This window comes from Anolis carolinensis, chromosome 2, assembly GCF_035594765.1.
Source record: "Anolis carolinensis isolate JA03-04 chromosome 2, rAnoCar3.1.pri, whole genome shotgun sequence".
NCBI classification, from domain to species: Eukaryota; Metazoa; Chordata; class Lepidosauria; order Squamata; family Dactyloidae; genus Anolis; species Anolis carolinensis.
The window spans coordinates 290,595,315-290,620,075 of record NC_085842.1 but is presented as its reverse complement, the minus strand read 5'-3'; the positions used below and the strand labels follow the sequence as shown (position 1 = coordinate 290,620,075).

The window sequence follows — 24,761 nt, the reverse complement described above, 5'->3', positions numbered from 1 at the left end:
GGCAGCCAACTCTGGCCATGCCTCCCAAAGAGGAGTCCAGCCAGCAAGCATGGGGCAGACAGGCAGAGAGGCAGACCTGTATGGGCATGGCGGTGGTCAGGCGTGGGTCACACTGGATCAGGGCTGAAACCGAATGTAATTTCACACGCTGAAGCTCCCTGGCCTGGATTTGCAAGGTGTGAAATTACACTCGTTCTTCAGGCCAACAAGCCAGGAAAAAAGAGAAGGTGGTGGGAGGGGAAGAGAGACCTTGGATTGCAGCCCTACCCTGATTTAATTGAAGAGAAACATGAATGTGGAACAGTTTGGGAGGGGATTCCAGGTTGCAATTTCTAGAATTCTCCCAACTTGCAAGAGGACTGTGAGATCTATAGTACAAAAAGGTACCAAGCTCCAACAACCATTGTGTGAAAAAGTAAGAAAGAATTGCCCAGCTAAGCTTATTGGATGGAAATGGGGGGAAATAAATGCTTTACTATTACCGGTAGTAGCAATCTATCAAAATAAAGTTTCTGGCTAGTCTATTTGCATGTTAACACATCACACAAAAGCTGCCAAATGCGATTTTTTCCACATCTAGAAGATTTGTTTGGAGTGGCCCAATTTAAACTGGGTTTGGTGGAAGACATAAAATTCGCTTTGGGGAGCAGTCATGGAGATACCCTAATTATTTTTTTACTGAATTTTCAACCAATTCCAGAGGATATGCTTGATATGGGCTCACTTAAATAAATACAAAATCCATTTGGAAACATTCCAATTGTTGTTGAAGGCTTTCGTGGCCAGAATCACTGGGTTGCTGTGAGTTTTCCAGACTGTATGGCCATGTTCCAGAAGTATATGTTCCAGAGTCTCACTTATCCAACATTCACTTATCCAACGTTCTGGATTATCCAACGCATTTTTGTAGTCAATGTTTTCAATACATCGTGATATTTTGGTGCTAAATTCGTAAATACAGTAATTACTACATAGCATTACTGCGTATTGAACTACTTTTTCTGTCAAATTTGTTGTCCAACATGATGTTTTGGTGCTTCATTTGAAAATCATAATCTAACTTGATGTTTAATAAGCTTTTCCTTAATCCCTCATTATCCAACATATTTGCTTATCCAACATTCTGCTGGCCTGTTTATGTTGGATAAGTGAGACTCTACTGTATATGTATCTGTGGAAGATCTGGGGTGGGAGAAAGAACTCTTGTCTGTTTGAGGCAAGTGTGAATGTTCCAATTGGCCACCTTGATTAGCACTGAATGGCCTTACCGCTTTAAGGCCTGGCTGCTTCCTGTCTGTGGGGAATCCTTTGTTGGGAGATGTTAGCTGGCCCTGATTGTTTCCTGTCTGGAGTTCCCCTGTTTTCAGTGTGTTGTTATTTATTTATCATCCTGATTTTAGAGGGCATTAATACTGGTAGCCATATTTTGTCCATTTTCATGGTTTCCTCCTTTCTGTTGAAATTGTCCGCACGCTTGTGGATTTCAATGGCTTCTCTGTGTAGCCTGACATGGTGATTGTTAGAGTGGTCCAGCATTTCTGTGTTCTCAAATACAGTAGAGTATCACTTATCCAACATAAACGGGCCGGAAGAATGTTGGATAAGCGGGTATGTTGGATAATGAGGGATTAAGAAAAAGCCTATTAAACATCAAATTAGATTATGATTTTACAAATGAAGCACCAAAACATCATGTTATACAACAAATTTGACTGAAAAAGTAGTTCAATGTGTTAATGTGGGATTTGTGTATTGATAGTGTTTAAATGCAATTTGTGTCTTGGTTTGTATTGCATACTGATTGCATCATCCAGAGTGTACTATAGTCTGTAAAGAGTTAATTACTGAGAAGCTGTGATGACCTTGATGGGTGGCTGGAACTGGGGAGTATCCAGACACAAGTGTGTGTATGCATTATTGATTGCATCAGTTCTGTTCTGTGTTGAGTCTGCCTAGAGTGAGAGTCCTGTGTCCATTGTCTTCAAGTCTGTTTGTCTTTATTACTGCTTACAGTAAAACTTTGTATATAGTTTTACTAAAGTCTTGGTGTCACTTCGTTCTGCGTCCCACTGATTCCATCCAACTACTGCTGCGCTGCTATTACTCTGACACAATGTGCAGTAATGCTATGTAGTAATTACTTTATTTACGAATTTAGCACCAAAATATCACGATGTATTGAAAACATTGACTACAAAAATGCATTGGATAATCCAGAATGTTGGGTAAGTGAGACTCTACTGTAATATGCTGTGTCCAGGTTGGTTCATCAAGTGATCTGCTATGGCTTTCTCTGGTTGAGTTTGTCTACAGTGCCTTTCTTGTTCCTTGATTTGTGTTTGGGTAATACTGCGTTTGGTGGCCCCTTTGTAGACTTGTCCACAGCTGCATGTTATACGATAGACTCCTTCAGGGGTGAGAGGATCCCTCTTGTGTCCTTTGCTGAACGTGTAGCATTTCTTGGATTTTCTTAGTGTGTCTGTAGAAGATAAGGCAGCTCTGCCTCTTTCCCTCTTTCACTTTCAGAACTGGGCCGGTAGGTGGCGCTGTTATGACACATTTTTACAGACCCCTCTGGGCGAATCCATTATTCTGTAATGGGAGGGGGGATAGAGAGGAGAGGAGAGGCGCGCGCACAATGGACCGCGCCAACCTCCTCCTTACCCCCCCCCCCTTGCTTTCCCCAATCAGAGGTTCCGGCGGCAACTGAGGACGTGGCTCTAAGGAAGCGCGCAGTTTGCCGGCTGCTTCCTGTTCCGTCGCGGGCCGAGGCCTGCTTTCCTGCGGGCCTTGCCTTGGACGAGGATGAGGAGGAAACCCTGCAGAGGAGGCGGCGAAGGAGGAGGCGGAGGCAGCCGAGGCAGCGGCGGCTGAGGGGAGCCGGCCATGGAGGAGCCGTTCAGCGGGGGCAGCGGGGAGGCCCTGGCCGGAGGCGGGAGGCTGGGGCCCGTGGATGTGCCCAGCGCCCGGTAACTGAGGCCGGAGGGAAAGCATGGGAGTTGTAGTTTGATCAGCCAAAGAGTGCTGGTGCTTCACCAGCAGGCACGGAGCAACCTGGGCCTCCCAGGTGTTTTGGACTTCCACTCCCACCATTCCTCACAGTCTCAGGCCCTTTCCTTTCCCCCCTCAGCCGCTTAAGCGGCTGAGGGGGAAAAGGAAGGGGCCTGAGGCTGTGAGGAATGGTGAGAGTGGAAGTACAAACCACCTGGGAGGCCCAAGTTTACCCGTGCCTGCTCACCAGGCTACAAATCCCATTAAGTCATTGCAACTAAAGTGCTGTCAGGCTGCATTAATTTTACAGTCTTAAGGCAGGCATGGCAAACTTCGGCCCTCTGGATGTTTTCATAAAATCATACCAGTTGGAAGAGACTTCATGGCCCATCTAGTCCAACCCCTGCCAAGAAGCAGGAAAATCCCATTCAAAGCACCCCAGACAGATGGCCATCCAGGCACTGTTTAAAAGCCTCCAAAGAAGGAGGCTCCACTACACTCCGCGGGCAGAGAGTTCCACTGCTAAACAGTTCTTCCTAATGTTCAGGTGGAATCTCCTTTCTTTCCTGTAGTTTGAAACCATTGTTCCGCGTCCTAGTCTCCAGGGCAGCAGAAAACAAGCTTGCGCCCTCCTCCCTATGACTTCCCCTCACATATTTATACATGGCCATCACGGCTTCTCTCAGCCTTCTCTTCTGCAAGCTAAACATGCCCAGTTCTTTAAGCCGCTGGAGTATCTCATTGGTTCCTGTTGAAGTTCATTTTGTTAGTTTTGACCCATCTCTCCCAACAGTTAGTAAACTGCCTGGGACTTCTGGGAGTTGTAGGCCAAAAACATCTGGGGACCCCAGGTTGAGAACCACTGCTCTAATCTGTTAAGATCATTTTGGATTCTGCTCCTGCCTTGTATTGGCTATCCCTCCCAATTTGGTATCATCTGCAAACTTGATGATCATGCCTTCTAGCCCTTCATCCAAGTCATTAATAAAGATATTGAACAGAATCAGGCCCAGGATGGAACCTTGTGACTCTCCACTCATCCCTTTCTTTCCAATATGAAGAAGAAGCATTGGTGAGCACCCTTTGGGTTCATCTGTTAGGAATTGTGGGAGTTGGAGTCCAAAACACCAGGAGGGGCGAAGTTTTTCCCATGCCTGCCTTAAACCAAGACAACTTCCATCTTCCCCGAGTGCTGGCTTTTCTTGTTGTAGACCTGATGAGACTTTCAGTCTCAACAACATATGGAGAGCTCCATGTCCCCTATCTATCCTGAATTAAATCACTCTACCTTGTATATGTTAAATTCCAGAAAACACTGTCCATGTCACTCTTTTGCAGCAAAAACAATGAACCTGTAGAGGAGGGATCACTTAAGTGGAATTTTCAGATGCAATTTTCTAATTCTCAGAGTGTGTGTCAGTGCACCAAAGCTTTTGATAAGAACCTGTTAAGTCAGTTCCGGTGCTCTGCCTTAATTATACAGGTGGAATATCCCTTATTGGGAAATACTTGGGACCAAAAATGTGGGAAAGGATTTTTGGAATACCTATTTTTGCATTTATGTACATAATGAAATATCTTAAGCCTCTTCCACACGACTGAATAAAATCCCACATCATCTGCTTTGAACTGGAATATATGGCAGTGTGCACTCAGATAAGCCAGTTCAAACTAGATATTGTGGGATTTTCTGCCTTGATATTCTGGGTTATATGACTGTGTGGAAGGGCCCTTAGAGATGGGACCCAAGTCGAAACACGACATTCCTTTCTGTTTTGAATATACCTTATTCCCAAATGTTTCATCCATTCCATTGTTTGTTGGCTTTGGACTAGACTAGTCCTTTACTTAACTACTCACTTAAAATAATAATCCTTTTTGGTTGAGGATCTCATCTTCTGTAGAGAGTATGCATATACATTTGCAATTTATTCTAGGCTACATCCACCCCAGGGTACATCTCTTAATATACATATACATACATAGAGAGAACTACAATAAAAAAGTCTTAAGGCTATAGCACCTTATTGATATATTAGATGGATATCATATCTTTATCTCTCTGCTTTCCTTTCTTGAATTATTATCTAGAACAGTGCTTCAGAAACCACCTGATGTGATGCACCAAACTTGTACCATATTTGTGTCATATTATTATTGCATTATTATTCTTTCTTGGAAACTTGCCATGTGCTAGCAGTTAGTGGGAACTCTGTGGCCCACCACATTCAGAAGCACTGCTTTAGAGCAGTGGTTTCCAACATTTGCTCTTCCGGGTGTTTTGGACTTCAGCTCCCACAATTCCTTGCAGTCTGGAAACTAAAGTGCAAAACAACTGAAGGACCCAAGGTTGGGAACCACCGTAAGCAAAAATGTTCAGAGCTTATTAGACACATTTGAGATAGTTCACAATTGTAAACAGGGAAATGTTAGCGGATGATAGGCCAGTGTTTTGGGGGCTGTGTTCACTGCCTCAGATAACATTTTGAGTACTCTTTTAAATTCAGTCCATTTATTATCATTCTGTATCCTTCTTTTATAGTTCACCACTTCATATAATCTCCTTTTTCTTCTTCTTTCCAGCCTGACTAAATATATTGTGTTGCTATGTTTAACCAAATTTTTGAAAGCATTGGGCTTGTTTGAATCCTATGACCTCCTGAAAGTAGTTCACCTTGTACAGTTTATCTTCATAGTAAAGCTTGGGTAAGTTGATTTTCACTTGAACAGTTTAAAATGTATTAAATGGTTGTGTACTGAAAATCTTTTCTTTTTTGTTTGCATCATAGAAGATTAGCTGTAGATGCCATAACTAACAGTTCAGTTCTAATGTTTCTCTGTTGCTATGTTCAATCTGCAATTGAACTATTATTGTAATTATATTTATAGCCAAGAGCTTAGTATATTAATTATAAAAATACATAATTAAGTCCTATAGTCCTTAATTCATAATTCACAGCTCAGGTTTTGTTTTCTTCTTATAGCACTAAGATCCAAATGCAACAATAATGTGAGATGAGCATGTTAAAATAAGCCTTTGAACGCTGATTGTGAATGTCACTTAATCTAACAGAAATCCTTATTTTCACAGGTCTGCATTTTTTATGATTCTGTTTCAAAAGCCATTTTCTTCTGGAAAGCCTGTTACCAAGCATCAGGTGAGTAAAGCTTTTATTATAGATCTCATGTTTTATACGTATAAACTATATTTTTGAATTAAGTTTAAGAACTAAAATTTCCTTTCTGAGCCTGGCTTTGATGCCTCAGGGCATTGAAATGAAAAGTAGCTATGTCAAAGGTTTGAATGTTTATGTGAAATTTGTGCTGTGGCTCCCCAATACATTTTTGTCCTATAGACCTCAGAAAATTCTACTTAGATAAATTCTATTTAGCATTTTAATCAGTTTAGAGTATGTGCAAATTAAAACGTATATTTGTCTTTTTCATTTCTTGTTTTGAGGAAATATATGTTAAAGTTAGCTAGGTTTGCTTTTTACAGTGCATGCTTTTCTGCTTTTTACACAATTAGCTAAAGCAGTTTTACATTTGGCACGGTTCTTTTTGTCACTAGCATTGCAATATAGTGACCTTAGTAACATATTAGATATATTTACTATATTTATATGATCCTCAGCCTAATGACACAGGATGTGTTGTATTATTGCAGGCATGGGCAAACTAAGGCCCAGGGGCCGGATGTGGCTCCCTGGGCACTTATCTCAGGTCCTTCCTCATTTTCCCTGTGCTCTTGGCATAAGCGGCATGGGGGAGGCAGACATGCAGCAGCTGAGAGCCTTCTGGAGCGCTCTCAGCCACTGTGTTGTTTCATCCTCCTCCCGGCATAAGGACTGTGTGAGCAGCTCCATCCTTATGCCGGGAGGACAGGTCAAGCACTCTCAGCTGCTGCATGTCTCACCCTCCTAGCATTATGCCAAGAGGACAGCTCAAAGATCGGGGGAGGAGGATCAGGGCAGTCACCAGATGTCAAGCGGCTCCATCCTTATGCTGAGAAGACAAACTGAGGATGACCCAGGCTCTGCCCCCTCCTGGGCCCGACCCCTCATAGGCTTGCCCTGCCCAGCTCACAAACTGCCTCCCTGTCTCCTGGCCTGGCCCTTTTGGCTGGGCCCACAATATGCCCCAAGGCAAAAAAGTTTGCCCATTCCTGTATTATAAGCTGAGTTGGGCTTGGGTTTTGAACTTTGCTATTAACATTTTAAATTATAGATACCTTGATGTTCCTTTGTGTTGAAGACAATGATATGAAAGTTACTGTGAAATACCTTCTCATTCCCTGCTCTATCAGGATTATGGAAACAACATTCCTTATACGGTTGCTTTGCAATTTTAGGAAGTGATGGATCTTGACAAAACTGTTTATTTGCTGGCTGATATTGTTAAGCTTGTTATTTATAAAACTGCTGTGTCTACTGTGGTAATTACAGCAATTATTTTGCTACGTCATGTCAGGACAATAGTTTGATATGGAGCCATTGTGCTGAGAATAATACTGATGCCGTTGATTTTTGCGTCATTTGGATTGTATGTTTCTGAATTAGTAAACAAAGTACTAAATAATAAGTCCTTTTAAAATGACATGGCTGTAAAATTCTGTACAGTCATATTGATGCTACTTTTTCTTTTGCAGTGGATCAAAATAATTAAACATGCTGTTGTTGGCTGCATAATTTCACTTTTGTGGTTTTTTGGCCTCACCCTTTGTGGACCTCTAAGGTAAATATGTCACTGAAATTATATGTCATCGATGAGGTCTCAAAATCAAATTGTTAGAAATGACTGGCAATCGAAAGTTTTGTCCTCCAGATATAAATGGACTACAGTTCTCTTCACTATCGTTTCTGGATCAGGGTAATTAGAGTTACAGTTCAACTACAGCTGGAAAGCATACCTTGCCTACCTTGCTTACTTTATTAAATAAATATATCAGATACTTTGGCTAGGGAAAGCCAATATACAATTGAAATAGGCGATCTTGCATTGCTAAGTGGTGATTACTCTGACCAAATTTTGTTTATTTTTAGATAGATATAGAATGATATTTTGGAAATGTTTGTTCTTAGCTCATGTTTGACTTCCATTAAAAAGCATCTGTGTATATTTGATGAAATCACACAAGTGGATGACAATACAAGACTTCCAACAATAGATATCAAAAGTGAAGATGCCCTTCTAGACAATTCGTTTTTAAAAAGCAAGGGGGGCATCCCTAGGGAGCATATGGATATCCATACATCTATCCTTTCTCATTGAGCTTAATATCTTGATTCAATAATAATAATAATAATAATAACTTTATTTTTATACCCCGCCCCATCTCCCCGAAGGGACTCGGGGCGGCTTACATGGGGCCTTGCCCAATAAAACAATCAAATATCAAAACACAGCAATAAAACAGTTATCCAATAAAAACATCAATTACAGTAAAAACAATCGTTAAAATCAACATAAAACATACAATATTAACACTGGAGACTAATTCATAGAACCCAGGCAACGTGCAACATGGGCCGAAATGGGCCGAAATGGGGAAGGTAATTTCACAGTTAAAATGGACAAAGTGCAATATAGCATGGAGTAGGGCATTAACAGTACTGTGTGACATCCTACAAGTCTGTTGTTTTCTGCACAGCTTTCTCCATACTGATAAATGCCTGGGGTGATATAGAAAACCCAGAAATCTTCAAAATAAAAGCATCCTAAGCATTCCTGCATCTTTATGCTACTTGCACCTGTTTATGATCAATCTGAGACACCATTTTGTATAGATCACTTTCTTGCATTAAGCTAAATAACCAGGGCAGGCTTCTACAACATTTCAGCTATCCTTGATAGTGATTCCCCAAATTTCTGGTAGCTGGAACTTTGCCCTTCAGGACATACGTGCATAGCACTGGAAGAAAGTAAATGTTGTTGTGGCATGTGCTCACCTGCAGATAAAATTCATCAAATTTGGGACTACAAAGTAGATGTGCATAGGATTGATCTTTAGCTCCTTGATTTTCTGTTGCACATCTACACAAAGAGATATTTTACACAAAGAGATATCCTCCACAATCCTACACTCTCTGAGATGAATGGAGTCCCTACAGTTGTTCTGGGCACTGGACCTGGACAGAGATTAGGAAACTCACTTTTGAGGTTTCCCAACTCACAGAATCATCAGCCAACACCTTAGCAAAGCATCTAGATTTTTTATTATTCTATTTTATAATGAGATTATTTGAATCTTTTGTTTTTCAGAACTGTATTGCTTTTTGAGCATAGTGATATCGTGGTCATTTCACTGCTTAGCGTACTGTTCACAAGCTCAGGAGGAGGACCAGCAAAGGTATGTCATTTCTCTTGTAAATAATAAACTATACATATTTAAAAACATAGAAATTGTGATGATAACATCTGCCCAAAATTCACAAAATTATCATTCTAGCCAGAATTTATTAATATTTTCTTCTTGGACTGCAACTTTCAGATAAACTAATTCAATATGAGATACAGCAGAGCAAACTCCGAACATTGTATTGAAACCTGTTTAACAAGATGACTTGTTGCAAATTCTTCTTGCTGTTTCCTCAAAAAAAAGTTCTATTATATATAAATGAATTTTTAAAAGAAATGTTCTTATTTTCCTGTCTTTTCTGATTTTTTGTACTGCTGATTTTCTGACTTTCTTTTTTTCCAGACAAGAGGTGTGGTCTTTTTCATTACTGCTGTGATCTGCCTCTTGCTTTTTGATAACGATGACCTCATGGCTAAAATTGCAGAACACCGTATCCTTTCTGAACATGGATTAGGCATACATTTTTATTGTTTCACTTGTCTGAATGAATGAAAATACTTTCCAAAGTTGATTCATTGTACTGAAAAATGCTGAAAGATTTAGAAGAATCATTACAATCTTTGCAATTTTTCCAGTTAATATATGCAGCAAAATAAGTGGGGAGTCTGGAGTTCCTGAGGAAACCTCTGTGGTTGCTCACCTCTGGTTTAAACAGGCAATTCATTTGTTCTCATGTGCATGTTGAAACTTGCTTTCGAGAGACCATTCCATTTTGCTTGAATGAATATTTTTCTTTCCAGTATATTTTTCAAATAGAGGCTTAGCTACCTAAGATCCTATGTATTAATACAACTTGCCATAGATCTGTCATTAACCTTTTTACCCTTTATTTATTTTCTTCAAGGATGGTATTTATTTATGAGAAAAGTTAATGCTTCACTGACCCTGGGGGTAGAGGGGTAGGATTCCTCTATAGCATTTTCCTGAACATTCTTTTCTTTAGCTGAAGGGCACCATGATAGTGCTCTTACCCACATACTTTATACAATCATTGCTTTCTTAGGAGTTGCAGATCACAAGGTAAATACTGCTGCTCATATGATCTATCATTGAGGAAATTTACACTAGTTGATGTTAGGAAGCTGAGTGAGCCTTTTAACTAGTTGCCTTGGCAATTATCAATTTTTAAGTAGCTTTTAATTTTGTTGAATTGCTTGTTTCTGTAACACTTTTCAGATATTTGCCAAACTTTTATGTATATTTTATGGTTAAATATTATTACAATAAAAACGTATTTGGGAGCTAGAATAATTATTAAATAGTAAATTAAAATACAATGCAATATGTGCAAATACATTGGCCTCTGATTTTAGTTTTTACTAATATAGCACTCTGTATGCTGCTGTTCTCCAGTCTCAGCACTTTTTCTATGCAAAAATATTCTAATTGAAACTTATTGACTAAAGATTAAATTCTTATGAAGAGAAGGTCCTAAGAATCTTGTCAAAAAAGATATAAATGGATTTTATACTTTTATTTCCACTACTTCTTGAGATGTAATCATAGATTCTTGCCACTAGAAATACAGAAAGTCTTTAAACTTTAATAGCATAATATTTAAAGTAAAGATATGCTGAAGGGAGAAAAACACAATAATAGAGCAGCATAAAAATATTCAGGGTTGCAGTCACAGTCATGAAATTGTAATATTAAATGCTTTGGTAATTAGAGATTTCCAGAAATTCATCGGTGTCTGGATCATGATTGTAGAGTATGGGAAGAAGAGTTTGGAGAATGCAAATTGCAGTGTGACCAGCTAGAACAGTGTAAAACTTTATGTTCTGTTCTGTTTCCATTTCTGAGGGTTGCCAAGAATACATGTACATCTTAAGGATAATTTCTGTCCATACATTGTTTTTGAATCTTGTAAGGGTTGGAAGGGAGGAGATTTTGTCACAACTAGCATGTAGCATGTAAAGAAGGTGGGAAATATTTGATAAACATGCTAATATCTTTTGTCGGTCTGTCTCTTTTGTTGTTGTTGCAGGGAGGAGTAATCTTATTAGTTTTAGCATTGTGTTGTAAAGTTGGTTTTCACACAGCTTCCCGAAAGCTTTCAGTAGATATCGGTGGAGCCAAACGCCTTCAAGCATTGTCTCATCTTGTTTCTGTCATCATTTTGTGCCCATGGGTTATTGTTTTATCTCTGACAACAGAGGCAAGTATCATTACAGCTGAGAAGCAAACCAATAGTTTTAATGTATGTATTTTTAAAATAACATTTTATGTATAAATTGGTGTTCTATTTAAACAGGTGCCCAAGGCAAAGGACTGGTCTAAAACCTCAGTGAAATTGCAATTTTAAAAAAACCCTCAGAATCCTAACCATGACTTTGTAAATTGAATGGAACAACAGAAGAACACTAGGTTTTGATAAGATTTGAAGTTTAGAAATGAAGTAATTTGGTGAGATTCTGTCAGATAGAAACTAAGTGGAGAAAAGGGTCTTCTTACAGCCTCAAGCAGAGAAACTGTGATGAGATGCAAAAGCAGACCAGAGTCTCACTTGATGTTCCCAGTTCAAACAAGATTGGTGTCTGGCTTAATACCAGCACCTTGAATTGCAACTGTTAAGTAGTACACTTCAGAGAAAACTACTATTATGCTCTGCATATTTTGAAATGAGGCAATTAGCAGCTTTCGGCACTGGTTAAAACATCATGTGTGTTTTGAAGCACAATTCCCTGAAGTGCATATTGCACTTTTCACTCACATAATACCCCAAACCTTTCCTAGAACCCCTTTTAACACATTTAATGCAAGGGGGAAATGAAAAAAATATTTCTGGGGTGATGGCTTTTCACTTAAGACAGGTTGTATGGGTTCCACAGGCATGACCCACTCATTTCCAGCTTTTTAAATTGTGGGTTGGCTGGGGGGGGGGGGGGGGGGTGGAGCTTTGTTTTGCTTCATGTAAGAATTTGGTCAGCCCTATCAAATTTGCCCACCTGTGCCCTAGAAGGAAAAACAATAGACATTTGATGAAATTTTCAGGTCATTGACTGAGGTTATTCCATAGTTTATGTTGTTTATTGTGAAATAAGAAATATGACATGACTTGGATGCAGCCAATGCTAAGCTCTTATTGAAGCCAAGTATCAGCATCAAATTTGTCCATTTTAATTAGATAGTATTTTTTTTTTGAAATATTTATGTCAATTTTGTCAACATGTTTCAAGTAAAGACATTTTATTAAATTTTTGGTGGTGTACTGGACAGTGGAATAAGCAAACATTTTTTAAATTTTCTGTAATATAGGTCAGATGTGGTTAGAAGGTAAGTTGTGCACTGCTGTAAAATACAAAATGCCTGTGCTTGCTAGGATTCTTACAAAGAATGCTAGAATCAATAGGCCTTGGTTTGCTCTAACAAAGCAAAATGTATATTCTTAAATAAGAATACATAAATGAAATCACTTAATACGGTATTCCTAAACCTTGAAGGAGCTGAGGGTAGTGACTGCGGACAGGAGCTCTGGCGTAGGCTGGTCTATGAGGTCACGAAGAGTTGGAAGCGACTGAATGAATAAACAACAACAAACTGTTGAACATACTGAAAATGCCCTATTGCTTTATAACTTCAACGTATATTTGATGAACCTTGCAGATTCTAGTGGTAGGGAGGGAAAGTAATGAGAATGTCTGCCCCAAATTTAACTAGGCATAACATCATCGACTCTGAATATGAACTAGTTTTGCTGCCTATGTTACTATTACTTTTTTGTATCTTATGTACCTTAATGTTTATATCTTTTCTTTGCAGAGTAAAGTAGAATCCTGGTCTTCTCTCATCATGCCCTTCCTAACAGTTATCCTATTTGTTATGGTTTTGGACTTTTATGTTGAATCTGTATGCTCCATCAAGATGGAGGTCTCAAAGTGTGCCCGTTATGGCTCCTTTCTAGTTTTTATTAGTGCTCTACTTTTTGGAAACTTTTGGACACATCCAATAACAGACCAGCTTCGAGCTATGAGCAAACCAGCACACCCAGAAACCACAGAGCATGTTATTTCTGGAGGAGTGATTGTCAGTGCCATCTTCTTTATATTATGTATGTATTGCTTCTCCTTTAGGAAGAATGTGAAATTTTACTAATCTATTTTCCATATACAGATATAAAGTGATTCAGCATGCCTTGATATATTGATGCTATGAGTAGTATTAACTTTAACTGTCACTTCGAGCTTTAAAATCATCACTAACAATTTAAGATTAAAAAGTTTGGGAAGTATCCAAAGTTTATAGCATGAAACAACATGCTTTGAGGCATTGGATTGTATTCTGACATGAAAACTAATACTTTCCAATGATGGTATGATTCAATTCAATTAGATAATTATGCAATCAATGTGTGATATTGTTACTGAATGCTTTTGGAAACACTTATGTGTAGAAGAAATGCTTGTATTACACTCGGTATAAAATACAAACAAATTCATTATCTTTTCAGCTGCTAATATTCTCTCCTCTCCAACACGGAAAGGACAGAAAGGCACTCTCATCGGTTATTCTCCAGAAGGAATACCACTATACAATTTTATGGGTGATGCTTTTCAACACAGCTCTCAGTCTTTACCTCGATTTATTAAAGACTCGTTAAAACAAATCCTCGAGGAGTATGACTCAAGGCAGATCTTCTATTTTTTGTGCCTAAATCTGGTAAGTCCCTAAACTTTGAGCAAACTTTTTTGGTCATTCAGGGAGATGTATAAATGTAGTTGTAATATCAAATATGCTGGATGTGATATTAAACCAGGTGAAAGGACTTGGCTCAGCTTCTGGTCTTGCTGCTCAGTTTTTAAGGTATGACGATGTTATCTCTTCGATAATTATTCAGTGTTAGCTAGTCATAGAATCATAAGAATTGGAAGAGACCTTGTAGGCCATCCAGTCCAACCCCCTGCCAAGAAGCAGGAAAATTGCATTCAAAGCATCCCCAACAGATTTTTGTCATCCAGCCTCTGTTTAAAAGCCACCACCACACTCCGGGCAGAGAGTTCCACTGCTGAACAGCTCTCACAGTTAGGAAGTTCTTCCTAATGTTCAGATGGTACCTCCTTTCCTATAGTTTGAAGACATTGTTCTGTGTCCAGAGCAGCAGAAAATAAACTCCCTAAGACTTCCCCTTACATCTTGATACATAGCCCTCATCATGTCTCCTCTCAGCCTTCTCTTCTGTAGGCTAACCATGCCCAGCTCTTTAAGCCATTCCTCATAGGGCTTGTTCTCCAGACCCTTGATCATTTTAGTCACCCTCCTCTGGACACATTCCAGCTTATCAACATCTCCCTTCAATTGTGGTGCCCAGAATTGGACACAGTATTCCAATTGTGCTCAGGCCAAGGCAGAATAGAGGGGTAGCATGACTTCTCTAGATCTATACATTATACTCCTATTGATGCAAGTCAAAATCCCATTGACTTTTTTAGACACCACATGACATTGTTGGCTTATATTTAATTTGTTGCCCACAAGGATTCCAAGATCTTTTTCACATGTACTGCTGTCGAATCAGGCATCCCCCATTCTGTATTTTTGCATTTCATTTATTCTGCCTAAGTGGAGTAACTTGCATTTGTCCCTGTTGAACTTCATTATGTTAGTTTTGACCCATCTCTCTAGTCTGTTAAGTGGAGCATCTTGCATTTGTCAAGTTATGAAAGAAGGAAGTTACAAAGTCTCTTAAGCTTGATGAAAAGCCCTAAATTCTCTGAAAGCTTATGCTGCATTGTACCTGTCTGAAAGTTGCTACTAGATCCTTCCTCATACCCCATCCTTTTTCTTTCGTCCATTGGTATTCGCTGAATTTTGTTCCAGAATCCCCATTAAATGCCAAAATCTGAAGATGCTCAAGTCTCATTATATACAGTGATGTAGTAAAATTGTGTACCATATATAAAATAGCAAAATCAAAATTTATCTTTGGGGATTTTTTTGGGAGGAAGGTACTTTTTGTCATGGATGATTGAATCTATTGACACAGAGTCTCTGTATGCAGGCATCCAAGTTCATTAGCAAGTCTTTCTCATTGAAAAATGTGACAAGTAAATTTATTACCCCATTTAAGGGAGTTCAGAAACTCATGGCCGATGACAATCTAAACTAGTTCTGTAAATCCAGTGGTGATTTGTGATACTGTCATTGCCCCACCCTTTCTGCCACTTGGGAAATTTCTTTCAAATTGCAGGAAGGTTCTATATGTTCTAAAGAACATGTAGTGTGTTCAAAGATTTTTCAGTCTTCAATGCTGACAGTTCTTGGCTAGTGTGTTATAGATGTTTCCTTGTTAATAGTCAGTTTGCTTCATCCAAGATTATATTATCACTAAACATCAGGAATACCTATATTGACTTTAGAAAGGATAATTGTGTCCCAGTTTCGAGGATAAACAGCTTTACCCCATTCAATCCAGCTAGTAATAATAGAAAAGCCATTCCACTGGAAAGGAGGTGACATTTTGTCCCATCTTGCCACAGCTATTCTAGGCACAGCACTCAGCCATTTTCCTCAGTAGCCCTGCTAAGATGGGTGTTAAGGCCACCTTGTTGCGCCCTCTTTCTTCATAAAATTCATATTCTTGCTAATAATGACAGAAAGAGATAGATATGAACATACCCTTTTGTCATTATCACAGTAAGAAAATAAGGCTATATCAAAAGAGGTTTAGATAAAATTCTGTAATAAAATATGGGAGAGAATGAGGCATTAAAGAGAAAACGTACCTCATTTTAATAGCTTCAGCAAACATTGCAAAAACAAGGTTTTAAGAGAAGTATTCAGAATGAACTTTGCGATAGAATATGCTGTACTGAGTATTATATATCTACTTTCCTCATTATGTATGAGGGCCCTTTCATTAATATGAAGTGTAAGATGAATAAGAGAGAATTTTACAAAATCTGTTGACCATTTGCTCTTACAATACATCATTTTATGTTTTATTTTCAAGGGCAAAATCCAAATTTTCCTCAAATTTGTTGCAGGCTTTTACTTTTGTGGAACTCTTTTATGGTGTGTGGACCAACAGTCTAGGATTGATATCAGATGGATTTCACATGCTGTTTGACTGTTCAGCTTTAGTTATGGGTCTGTTTGCAGCATTGATGACAAGATGGAAAGCAACACGCATCTTCTCCTATGGGTATGCCCACTGAATGTATTACTAAGATATATTAAAGAGATGTCAGTTGAGTCACAACTGGGCTGTGATGGGAGATTCTGTGGGCTGCAGTCCAAAAAGAAAAATTTACAGGAACTAATAATGTCATATATCAGAGGAAGTTGCTTTATATTTGTCTGAACTGTGTATCAGCTTTGCCCAGTATCATTTAATATGATTAGCTGTGCTTTGCCTGCTTCTTAAGAAGATTGTTGGGCTTTTTACATCATTTGCTGCCTGTTCTCCCTAACTGCAAAACATTTAACCAGGTATAGTGTATGTATTATTCTGGATATATCTGTGTTGCATGGTTTGGCATAATAAACATGGCAAGCATGCATGAAAGTCATGTGTTTCTAAACATACATCAGAAAATAAACGAGCTGAAACCAATGTTGGTCCCTACAGTATGTCCCCAACTGCTTTTGACATACACCTCACTATTAGGCTTTGACATGTTCACCACACCAAGGACCAATGTACCCTGACTGCAAATTGCATTTCATGTAAACTGGTCATACTCCATTCCAGAGGCAATCAGTTTATGGCTCTTGAAACTTGTAGCCCTCATTGTTGGCCGTGCTGCCTAGGGCTGACAGCCATTGTAATTAGTTCCCATTCCTTTACTCTTTTTGTGTTAAATGAAATAACAGGCAATGGGGAAGGACTGTAGCTCAGTGGCAGAGTACCATAGCCTGGAAACGTTACTTTTTTTGAATACAGCTCTCCAAATTGGCTGTGTTGTCTTGAAGTGTACTCCAAAAATGTTACTTAACCAAGCTGTGTAGAATGTGTGTCTTCCTGATTCAGTCATCAGCGTTTCCATTAAGATTGGGAAAGTTTCCCTCCTGAAAAGCTGAAGAGAGCTTGTTGCCTTTCAAAAAGAAACATTCTATATATTCCTTATGTTATTAATATTAGAGAAGACTTAAGAAAGCAAGCATCAGATGTTAATTTCCAGTACAGGCAGTCCCCAGGTTACGAGCAAGATAGGTTCTGTGGATTTGTTCTTAAGTTGAATTTGTATGTAAGTAGAAACAGGTAAATCCAGCCAGTTTTTAATTTTCAATAGCATAGGGGAGGGTTAATACCTCTGTGATGTTTGTTTAGTTGTCTGTGCCCCGCTTTCTGTTTCTGTGACAATTGTATTCTGAAAATGTTGCGTTCTCATGGGAACGTGGATTAGTGATAAAGCATCAGTGGAAACACCTTTTTCTCACGATAACTCTTACTGGAGTGAATTTCCCTTCCTAGGGGTAGATTTATTCTTACTTCACCCCATTTGTAACTTGGAGTTGTGTGTAAGTCAGAGGTTTGTAACTCGGGGACTGTTTGTATTCAAGAACTAAACTCAAGACATCTTAAAGCTAGTCCTGAGTTGTTCTTATATGCCTTGGTACTCTTTTATCGTATTCATCCCAAAGGCTCAAAGTAAAAAATACAAGATAAATAACATGAAGATTGTCCTACTTAGTCACCAGTTTCTATTCCAGAGAATAAAAGTTAATTAGTATTACAGTATTTCTGAAGGTGCTTCTTTCTCTTGCCCATTCTCTTAAAGAACTAGCATTGTTCCTTCAATCTAGCAAAGTCACTGTCCTGCCATATCATAACAGACTGTATAGTTATACAGTCTGTAAACCAACCAAAAACATAAGAGGCCTGCCTGATTTGCTTGATTTCTCTTGATCAAATTGTTCTAATTCCCAGCATAATAATTGTGGTTTTTAAGACATTTAGGGACACTTCAACATTATCTCCTACTTACAGTATTTTTATTCCTCTCTTTCTGAATTGCAGGTTTGGTCGTGTAGAAATTCTCTCTGGGTTTATTAATGGCCTTTTCCTCATGGTAATAGCTTTCTTTGTCTTCATTGAGTCTGTGGCCAGGCTGGTTGATCCTCCTGATATTGATACAAACATGTTGACGGTAAGTTTGACACCTTATTTTCTATTAACATTGAATTTACTTCTGCTGAGCATATTAGCCTATGTGGTGAGAACAGAAGGGTTCAAGCATTGCTGATGCTCTTTTCATTTCATAGAGGTTAGCCTAAGGTAGTGATGCATGAGAAGCAATAAACTATACTTGGTTCAAGCCAAATTCACACAGCACTAAAAATAAAAAAGCCTTTTCTGCATTGGCAGATATATAGAAGGAAGACTTATTAATGCTTATCCTCTGAAAAATAAATGGTAATATGATAAAGTATTGATCTGCAATGGTAATGTTTGCCAAATCTCAATATAATATTCTTACAGTACATGTATCAAGTTTTTCCTATTCTGTAAACTGCTGCTATCCTAAAGCCAAAATAGACTCTACTGCTGTAATGTGGCTCATTGACTGTAAATTGACTAGGTTTCTGCTACACAGGGATTCTCTGCCTTTAAGGCTGAAGAAATAAATTCTACAAGGTTAACAGTTGTTGAGCAGCTTTCCACACTTTCCTTCTTATTACTCCAATAGTTCGGGAAAAAAATGTGAAAATAAGTGTCACCAAGATAGCCTTAAATGGGAAAACATTGCTTTTCTTAAAATGGGTTTTCAAAGCCACTTTGGTGCATTGATTGTATTTTAATTGTTCAATTTTTGTATTACACTTTTTAAACTAGAACTATTGAAGACAAAGTAATTGTTTTACTAATGATGATTACGTTTTACTAATGATGATTACTAATGATGATTAGCTGATTTTCATCAGCTAGCAAAAACAAAAAGGTTTCTTACAATTCAGAAGCTAATATCACAATTTCTAAGAAAACATAAAAATTAAGAAGTAATTTAATTTACAATCAATGTGTGAGTAAATTACACTTTTAGTACATCAGCCATAATTAGATGCCAGGTCACTTACATATGAAATACTTTATCTTCCCAAAGTAGCAGATTGTACTGATACTGCCTTTCTGTTTTTCAAAAAAAATTCCATTTTGCTTTGGGGGGGAAACTGAGGTGCAGGAGAGTTTTCCTTACAATGTCAAAAATTCCAAAAATGTTACATCTCTTAACTCAGGAAATAGTACTTTGTTCCAGCAAGGTTGTGAAACCTTCAGATGCTATAACAATTGGACATGAGTGCCTCACACGTTACATCAGCATAGAAATTACAGTATTTATGCTAACCAGGGTTTACATAATGCTTCAGATTTCAGGGCTGGCTTCTAATCCTAATTAAGTTTATAAATCATCCCAAACTGGGTTAACTAAAAATAATGACCATGGAAGAGTTGTTGCCATGTGCCAACTGGTTTGAGGAGCAGCCCAGAGAAGTTGGCTATTCAGCAAAGGTGATGGAGTGGCTTCCCATCTCTCCTCTGTTGAGGAACCTCTGGTCTTCTAGTTTTTATTGGACTACAACTCCCATCATCCTGACCAGTGTCTCTGCTGATTAGGACTGAAAGGAATTAAATTCCGGCCACAGCTGGAAGGCCATAGGCACTCTGCTTATATTATACATACACCTTTCTTAAGCTTCATGGATGAGAGAAGGTAATGTTTTAAAGATATTTTTCCTATCATTTGTGCAGCCTGTCTCGGTTGGAGGATTACTGGTAAACCTTGTTGGTATCTGTGCCTTTAGTCATGCCCATTCCCATGGACCTTCTCGAGGAGGATGCCATGCACATGAACATGGTCATTCACACCATGGCCATAGCCACAGTCATGGCCATGGCCATTCCCACAATGACTACGGGCACGGTCATAGTCATGGACATTCATCAGGAGGTGGCATGAATACCAATATGAGAGGTAAGCCAAGCCAATGGATTTGTTTGCCCTTTGAGTTCCTATTGTTGAGAGTGGGGAACAGTGTGACGATGCAATACTGGATGATGATTCACAGAAGTACTGTGGAGTGGCATGTGCTCATAATATGTATCTGGTAAAACTTGAGTTATGATATTTGACTTGTGAGTTGATCTACAGCTGACAAAGACCCAATCACATAAATGTTGTGTTTTTAATTGTGCTTCTGACTTAAATCTGCTTTTATGTTAGCTTTGATATTTAAACTTGATTTTACGCTGTGTTTTAGAACTTAAGTGCTTCAATTATCCTTTTTTCAGAAAAAAAAGCAGGTAGCAGTAAATTGATCCACGATGGGCACAGTGTAGCCTTCAGGCTCCATGTGTCCTGATGACCATTTTGTATAGCCCCCAGGGTGACTTTTGCAGTACTCAGACCTTTTCTCACAACCTCAGACTTGTCATGTGTCATGTTGGTTTTTTGCTCCTTCAAGTTCAGGTCATTTTCTATTTCGGAAAAATGAAGAGAAATAATTAGGAACATCAGTTTTGAAGCTTCTGGCCAGTTCCAGTTGTTTTCTATAATCTTTCCATTTTTTTTTCTTGGCTTGTCCAGTCCATGCTAGGTCTTAAGGATTAAAAAGAAATGGGTCCTGGACTCTGGAGGTTTCCCAACTTTGAAATAAATGGTCTATGTTTTGTTTTGTTTTCCAATTTCAGGAGTATTTCTTCACGTTTTGGCAGACACCCTCGGTAGTGTCGGTGTGATCATATCGACAATACTCATTCAGCAGTTTGGATGGCTGATAGCTGACCCCCTCTGCTCTCTCTTTATTGCTACATTGATTTTCCTCAGTGTTATCCCACTTATCAAGGATGCTTGCCAGGTGCTCTTGTTGAGGCTGCCACCAGAACATGAAAAGGATTTACACATGGCTTTGGAAAAGGTAAAAATAGTGCTTTCTTTTTTTATTTTCTTCATTCCTTGTCACATGCTGTGTTTAGATCTTTAGAGTTCTTAAGTTCTGTCTTAATACATTAATCATTGCTGTTTGCAGTGTGATGGTAAATGGAATCTTTTGAGCAAAATCCATATTTGGGGATTTTAAAAAGAAATTGAAAAGCTGGAGCCTTTGGAAAACTACATGTAGAGCAATAGGTTATGTTTTCCCAGAAATACCTTTCATTTAACCCTTTTGTATCAGAAGCTTCTACTTTGTTTGAGGACCCTCTGAGGCAGAAGTAGTGTTTTAGTTCTTGCTTAAAAAGAGTCTCAGCGTGGGAGAAGTGGGACCAAGGACATGAAACAGATCAAAATGGCCAGAACTAGATGTCGTTTGGACACCTTTCCATTATGGTTGTATGTAAACCATGGTTCAGTCTACTCAGTATTAAGGCACAATGCTCCAGTTTTCAGGACTGCAAACCCAAGCTCATTTCCATTGCAGCACATTCTCAGATTTTGGGATCCCAGCCAACCATCCCAAGCACTGGCAGCTCCTGCCTCCCAGAAAATTTTAACCAACGAAGTAGGAGTTTTGACCAAACATAGCCACTCTTCCCCAACAACCAGAAAGATGGATGGAAATTATGCGCCATTTAAATTCCTAGTTTTGCTTCGCCAAAATGTAATGCCTCTGCTTTGAAACTTTGTAAGTTCATGATAACCTAACTATCCAGAGTGAGCATTCCTTTTTAATATTATTACAAATGCTGTTACTAGTTATTTCTGTTGTTTTTACAGATCCAGAACATTGATGGTGTAATTTCCTACAGAGACCCTCATTTCTGGTGTCACTCTGCTAGCATTGTGGCAGGCACTATACATGTCCAAGTGATGTCGGAAGTCATGGAGCAAAGAATCATACAGCAGGTAACTTAGTGTACTAATGCTTTATCCACCACCAGTTCTCATGGTTTCCAGTTTTTCCACATGTGTATATTCAGTAACATAAACAATACGCAAGCTGTATACAAAAATATACTGAAATTTGCTAGTCATCATCTCTAGGTGTTCCTCACTGCACTCAAGATATAAAGTTTGTGATTTTTTCACAGGGAGCCTGAGGTGAGGAGGGTTTACCTACTTGGAAATCCCATTTTTCAGGTTTTTGAGAGCTGCTGAGGATGTCCTTTTAATGATGTCACCTGTGCAGCTTGTTCAAGCAGGACAGGTGTAAAGTGGTGCTCTTCCTCCTCCAATTATGTGTTTTCCTTTCACTCACAGCAGAGTAATAGAACCTCTGGCCCTCAGATATTATTGAACTTCAGTTTCCATTAGTCTAGCCAGCCTGGTGGTGTAGGATTTCCTCAGTATTTGGGGCCAGAGATTCACCACCCCTGTGCTACAGACTCAAAATTTTAGCCTTCTTGAGTAATTCTTATGTATATCAGACAAATTTGGAAAGGATGGGGGAATTAAAAATAAATTTTGAATTTTGTTCATTGTTACTTAAGAGATGAAGTTTATTATTTGATTGTTTGGTTTGGCTTGTATCCTTACTAATCACTAAAAGTACATAGAAATCTATGAATACACGTAGAGATAAAGTTGTCCTATTACTAGCTATTATACAGAATAGAACAATGGTAACAAACTAAATATAATCATTCCAGATGCATGAGAATACACTTATCTGTCACTGTGGAAAAACATACAAGCATGAATATAATGTTTGATGTGATGATGTAAACAGTCTTCATTTGTTCATTTCTCATGCGTCTGGAATGATTATATTTGGCTTGTATCCTGCCTTTCTCCAGTGTTAGAACCCAAAGTAGTATACACTTTTTAAAGCACAGCACAGTTTAAATATTATGAATTGAAAAGTTAAATCACAAATTAAATTTCTTATTTTAAAAGGTTTAAAATAACATTGAAAACAAGTGTGAAACAACATTAAAATATGCTTTAAAAACAAAAAACCACTATAATTTCAGTAAAGCTGTGTCTGCTGTATACACTATAAACAAAACTTATTTAAATAAAAAGTTCTTATCTACCAGCAGAAAGACTGCCGCGCGGGGGGGGGGGGGGGGGGGGGGGTGGGTGTCAAAGAGACTTCTAGGAGAAGCCAGTATCATAAAATGGGATTAGTTACTAAGAAGACTCTCTTTCTTGCTGGGAAAATGATGGTACTAAGAGAAAGACTTCCCCCACAGATCTTAGAACATGTTCAGATTCATACAGAAAGATTTTTAAAAATCCAATGGGGTAATCATTCTAAGACTTCAGAACAGAGTTATCATGGTAAACTATGTTACGTTTTAGTGAAATATTTTATTTATCAATTTTGTGTTTTCTGGCCATGTCATTGCACTATTGCAAAATGTAGATTCTGTGTCATAAATCAATGAGTCCTGAAAGTCTTTTATCCATCCCCAACATGGTCTCTCAAGTGACCACTTTTGATCCTGCGCTCTATTAGCAAAGTATAGAAAGTTACGCTTTTGAGCTCAGAATGATTCACATGCAATCCTGTTTTCTCATGTAATTCTTTGTGGAAATAGAGTTCCGATGCAAACTGCTGTCTTACACACCACATAATATATTTTGCTTAAAGCTGCTGAAAGGCATTTCCTGAAGATTTAATATTCATATTTTCATTCTATTCAGGTTTCAGCAGTTCTCAAAGATGCTGGTGTCAACAATTTAACAGTCCAAGTAGAAAAAGAAGCCTATTTTCAGCATATGTCTGGCCTCAGCACAGGGTTTCATGATGTCCTTGCTATGACAAAACAAATGGAATCTTTGAAATACTACAAAGATGGGACTTACATCATGTGACTCAGAGCTACGTCTATCAGTTCCTTATCTGGATGATATCAGGGGAATTTGCACATAAATGTACAGAAACATGTATATTATATATTTGGATTTTTAGGGGGGAAAGTATTATAACATTAAAACCTAATCAGGAGGTTTAAGAAGTAATGGAACACTTGGAACATATGCTGTATATGTGGACATGGTGGCGATGTAAAAATACTGTATTTGGTGTTTATTAAAACAAATGTTGCTATCAGAGTGTGGATGAGCACAAATGTATTGCACACTTTCCCCAAAAAGGAATATTGAGCATTTCTCTTCCATCTCTGACCTAAAGGAAATTGTTTTAGGTTTTACTAGAAACAAGTAGACTCCAAAAACAATTTCTTCAAAATTATTTTGAAGTAGTGCTGCTGTATGTGTATTTACACATAAAGATTAATGCAAAAAGGTATTTCCATTCATTACATACAAATGAATCTGTACAATTTTATATTTATTCCATTTCTGTATAAAATCCTATTTTCTAAGCTCAGCTTTGTAAAATGAAGGGTGATAGATTCTACCATTTAAAAATCATCAATGAGCTAATTTTTAAGCAAAAAAATCTGATAGATATATTGGCAATGAGCAAGGGAGAAACAAAACTACATTTTTGTTGGTACACTCCTGTTTTTGTTCAGTTGAAAAATTAATTTGAACCACTATGTAAAATAAACATTTCATAATTTTTA

General features: G+C 38.3%; 1 protein-coding gene across 1 annotated transcript; it reads left to right on the top strand.

The window, feature by feature from the left end:
- The first annotated feature begins 2,684 nt into the window (after window positions 1–2,684).
- slc30a5 (solute carrier family 30 member 5) lies at window positions 2,685–24,761 on the top strand. Its single transcript, XM_003216344.4, has 16 exons — window positions 2,685–2,969; window positions 5,575–5,697; window positions 6,083–6,149; window positions 7,640–7,725; window positions 9,253–9,340; window positions 9,692–9,779; window positions 10,293–10,369; window positions 11,337–11,507; window positions 13,112–13,400; window positions 13,800–14,008; window positions 16,333–16,490; window positions 18,309–18,438; window positions 20,040–20,262; window positions 20,979–21,205; window positions 22,003–22,131; window positions 23,875–24,761. The coding sequence occupies exons 1-16, from the start codon at window positions 2,887–2,889 to the stop codon at window positions 24,043–24,045; spliced, it is 2,319 nt and encodes a 772-aa protein (XP_003216392.1). The 5' UTR covers window positions 2,685–2,886; the 3' UTR covers window positions 24,046–24,761.

What these genes read in the sequence shown, in the direction of transcription:
- slc30a5 (XM_003216344.4), top strand. Translation starts at nt 2,887, where the DNA reads ATGGAGGAGCCGTTCAGCGGGGGCAGCGGGGAGGCCCTGGCCGGAGGC. An exon ending in CAGGAGGAGGACCAGCAAAG is followed by an intron (nt 9,341 to 9,691) that starts GTATGTCATTTC and finishes CTTTTTTTCCAG; the next exon opens with ACAAGAGGTGTGGTCTTTTT. An exon ending in GGCTAAAATTGCAGAACACC is followed by an intron (nt 9,780 to 10,292) that starts GTATCCTTTCTG and finishes TCTTTTCTTTAG; the next exon opens with CTGAAGGGCACCATGATAGT.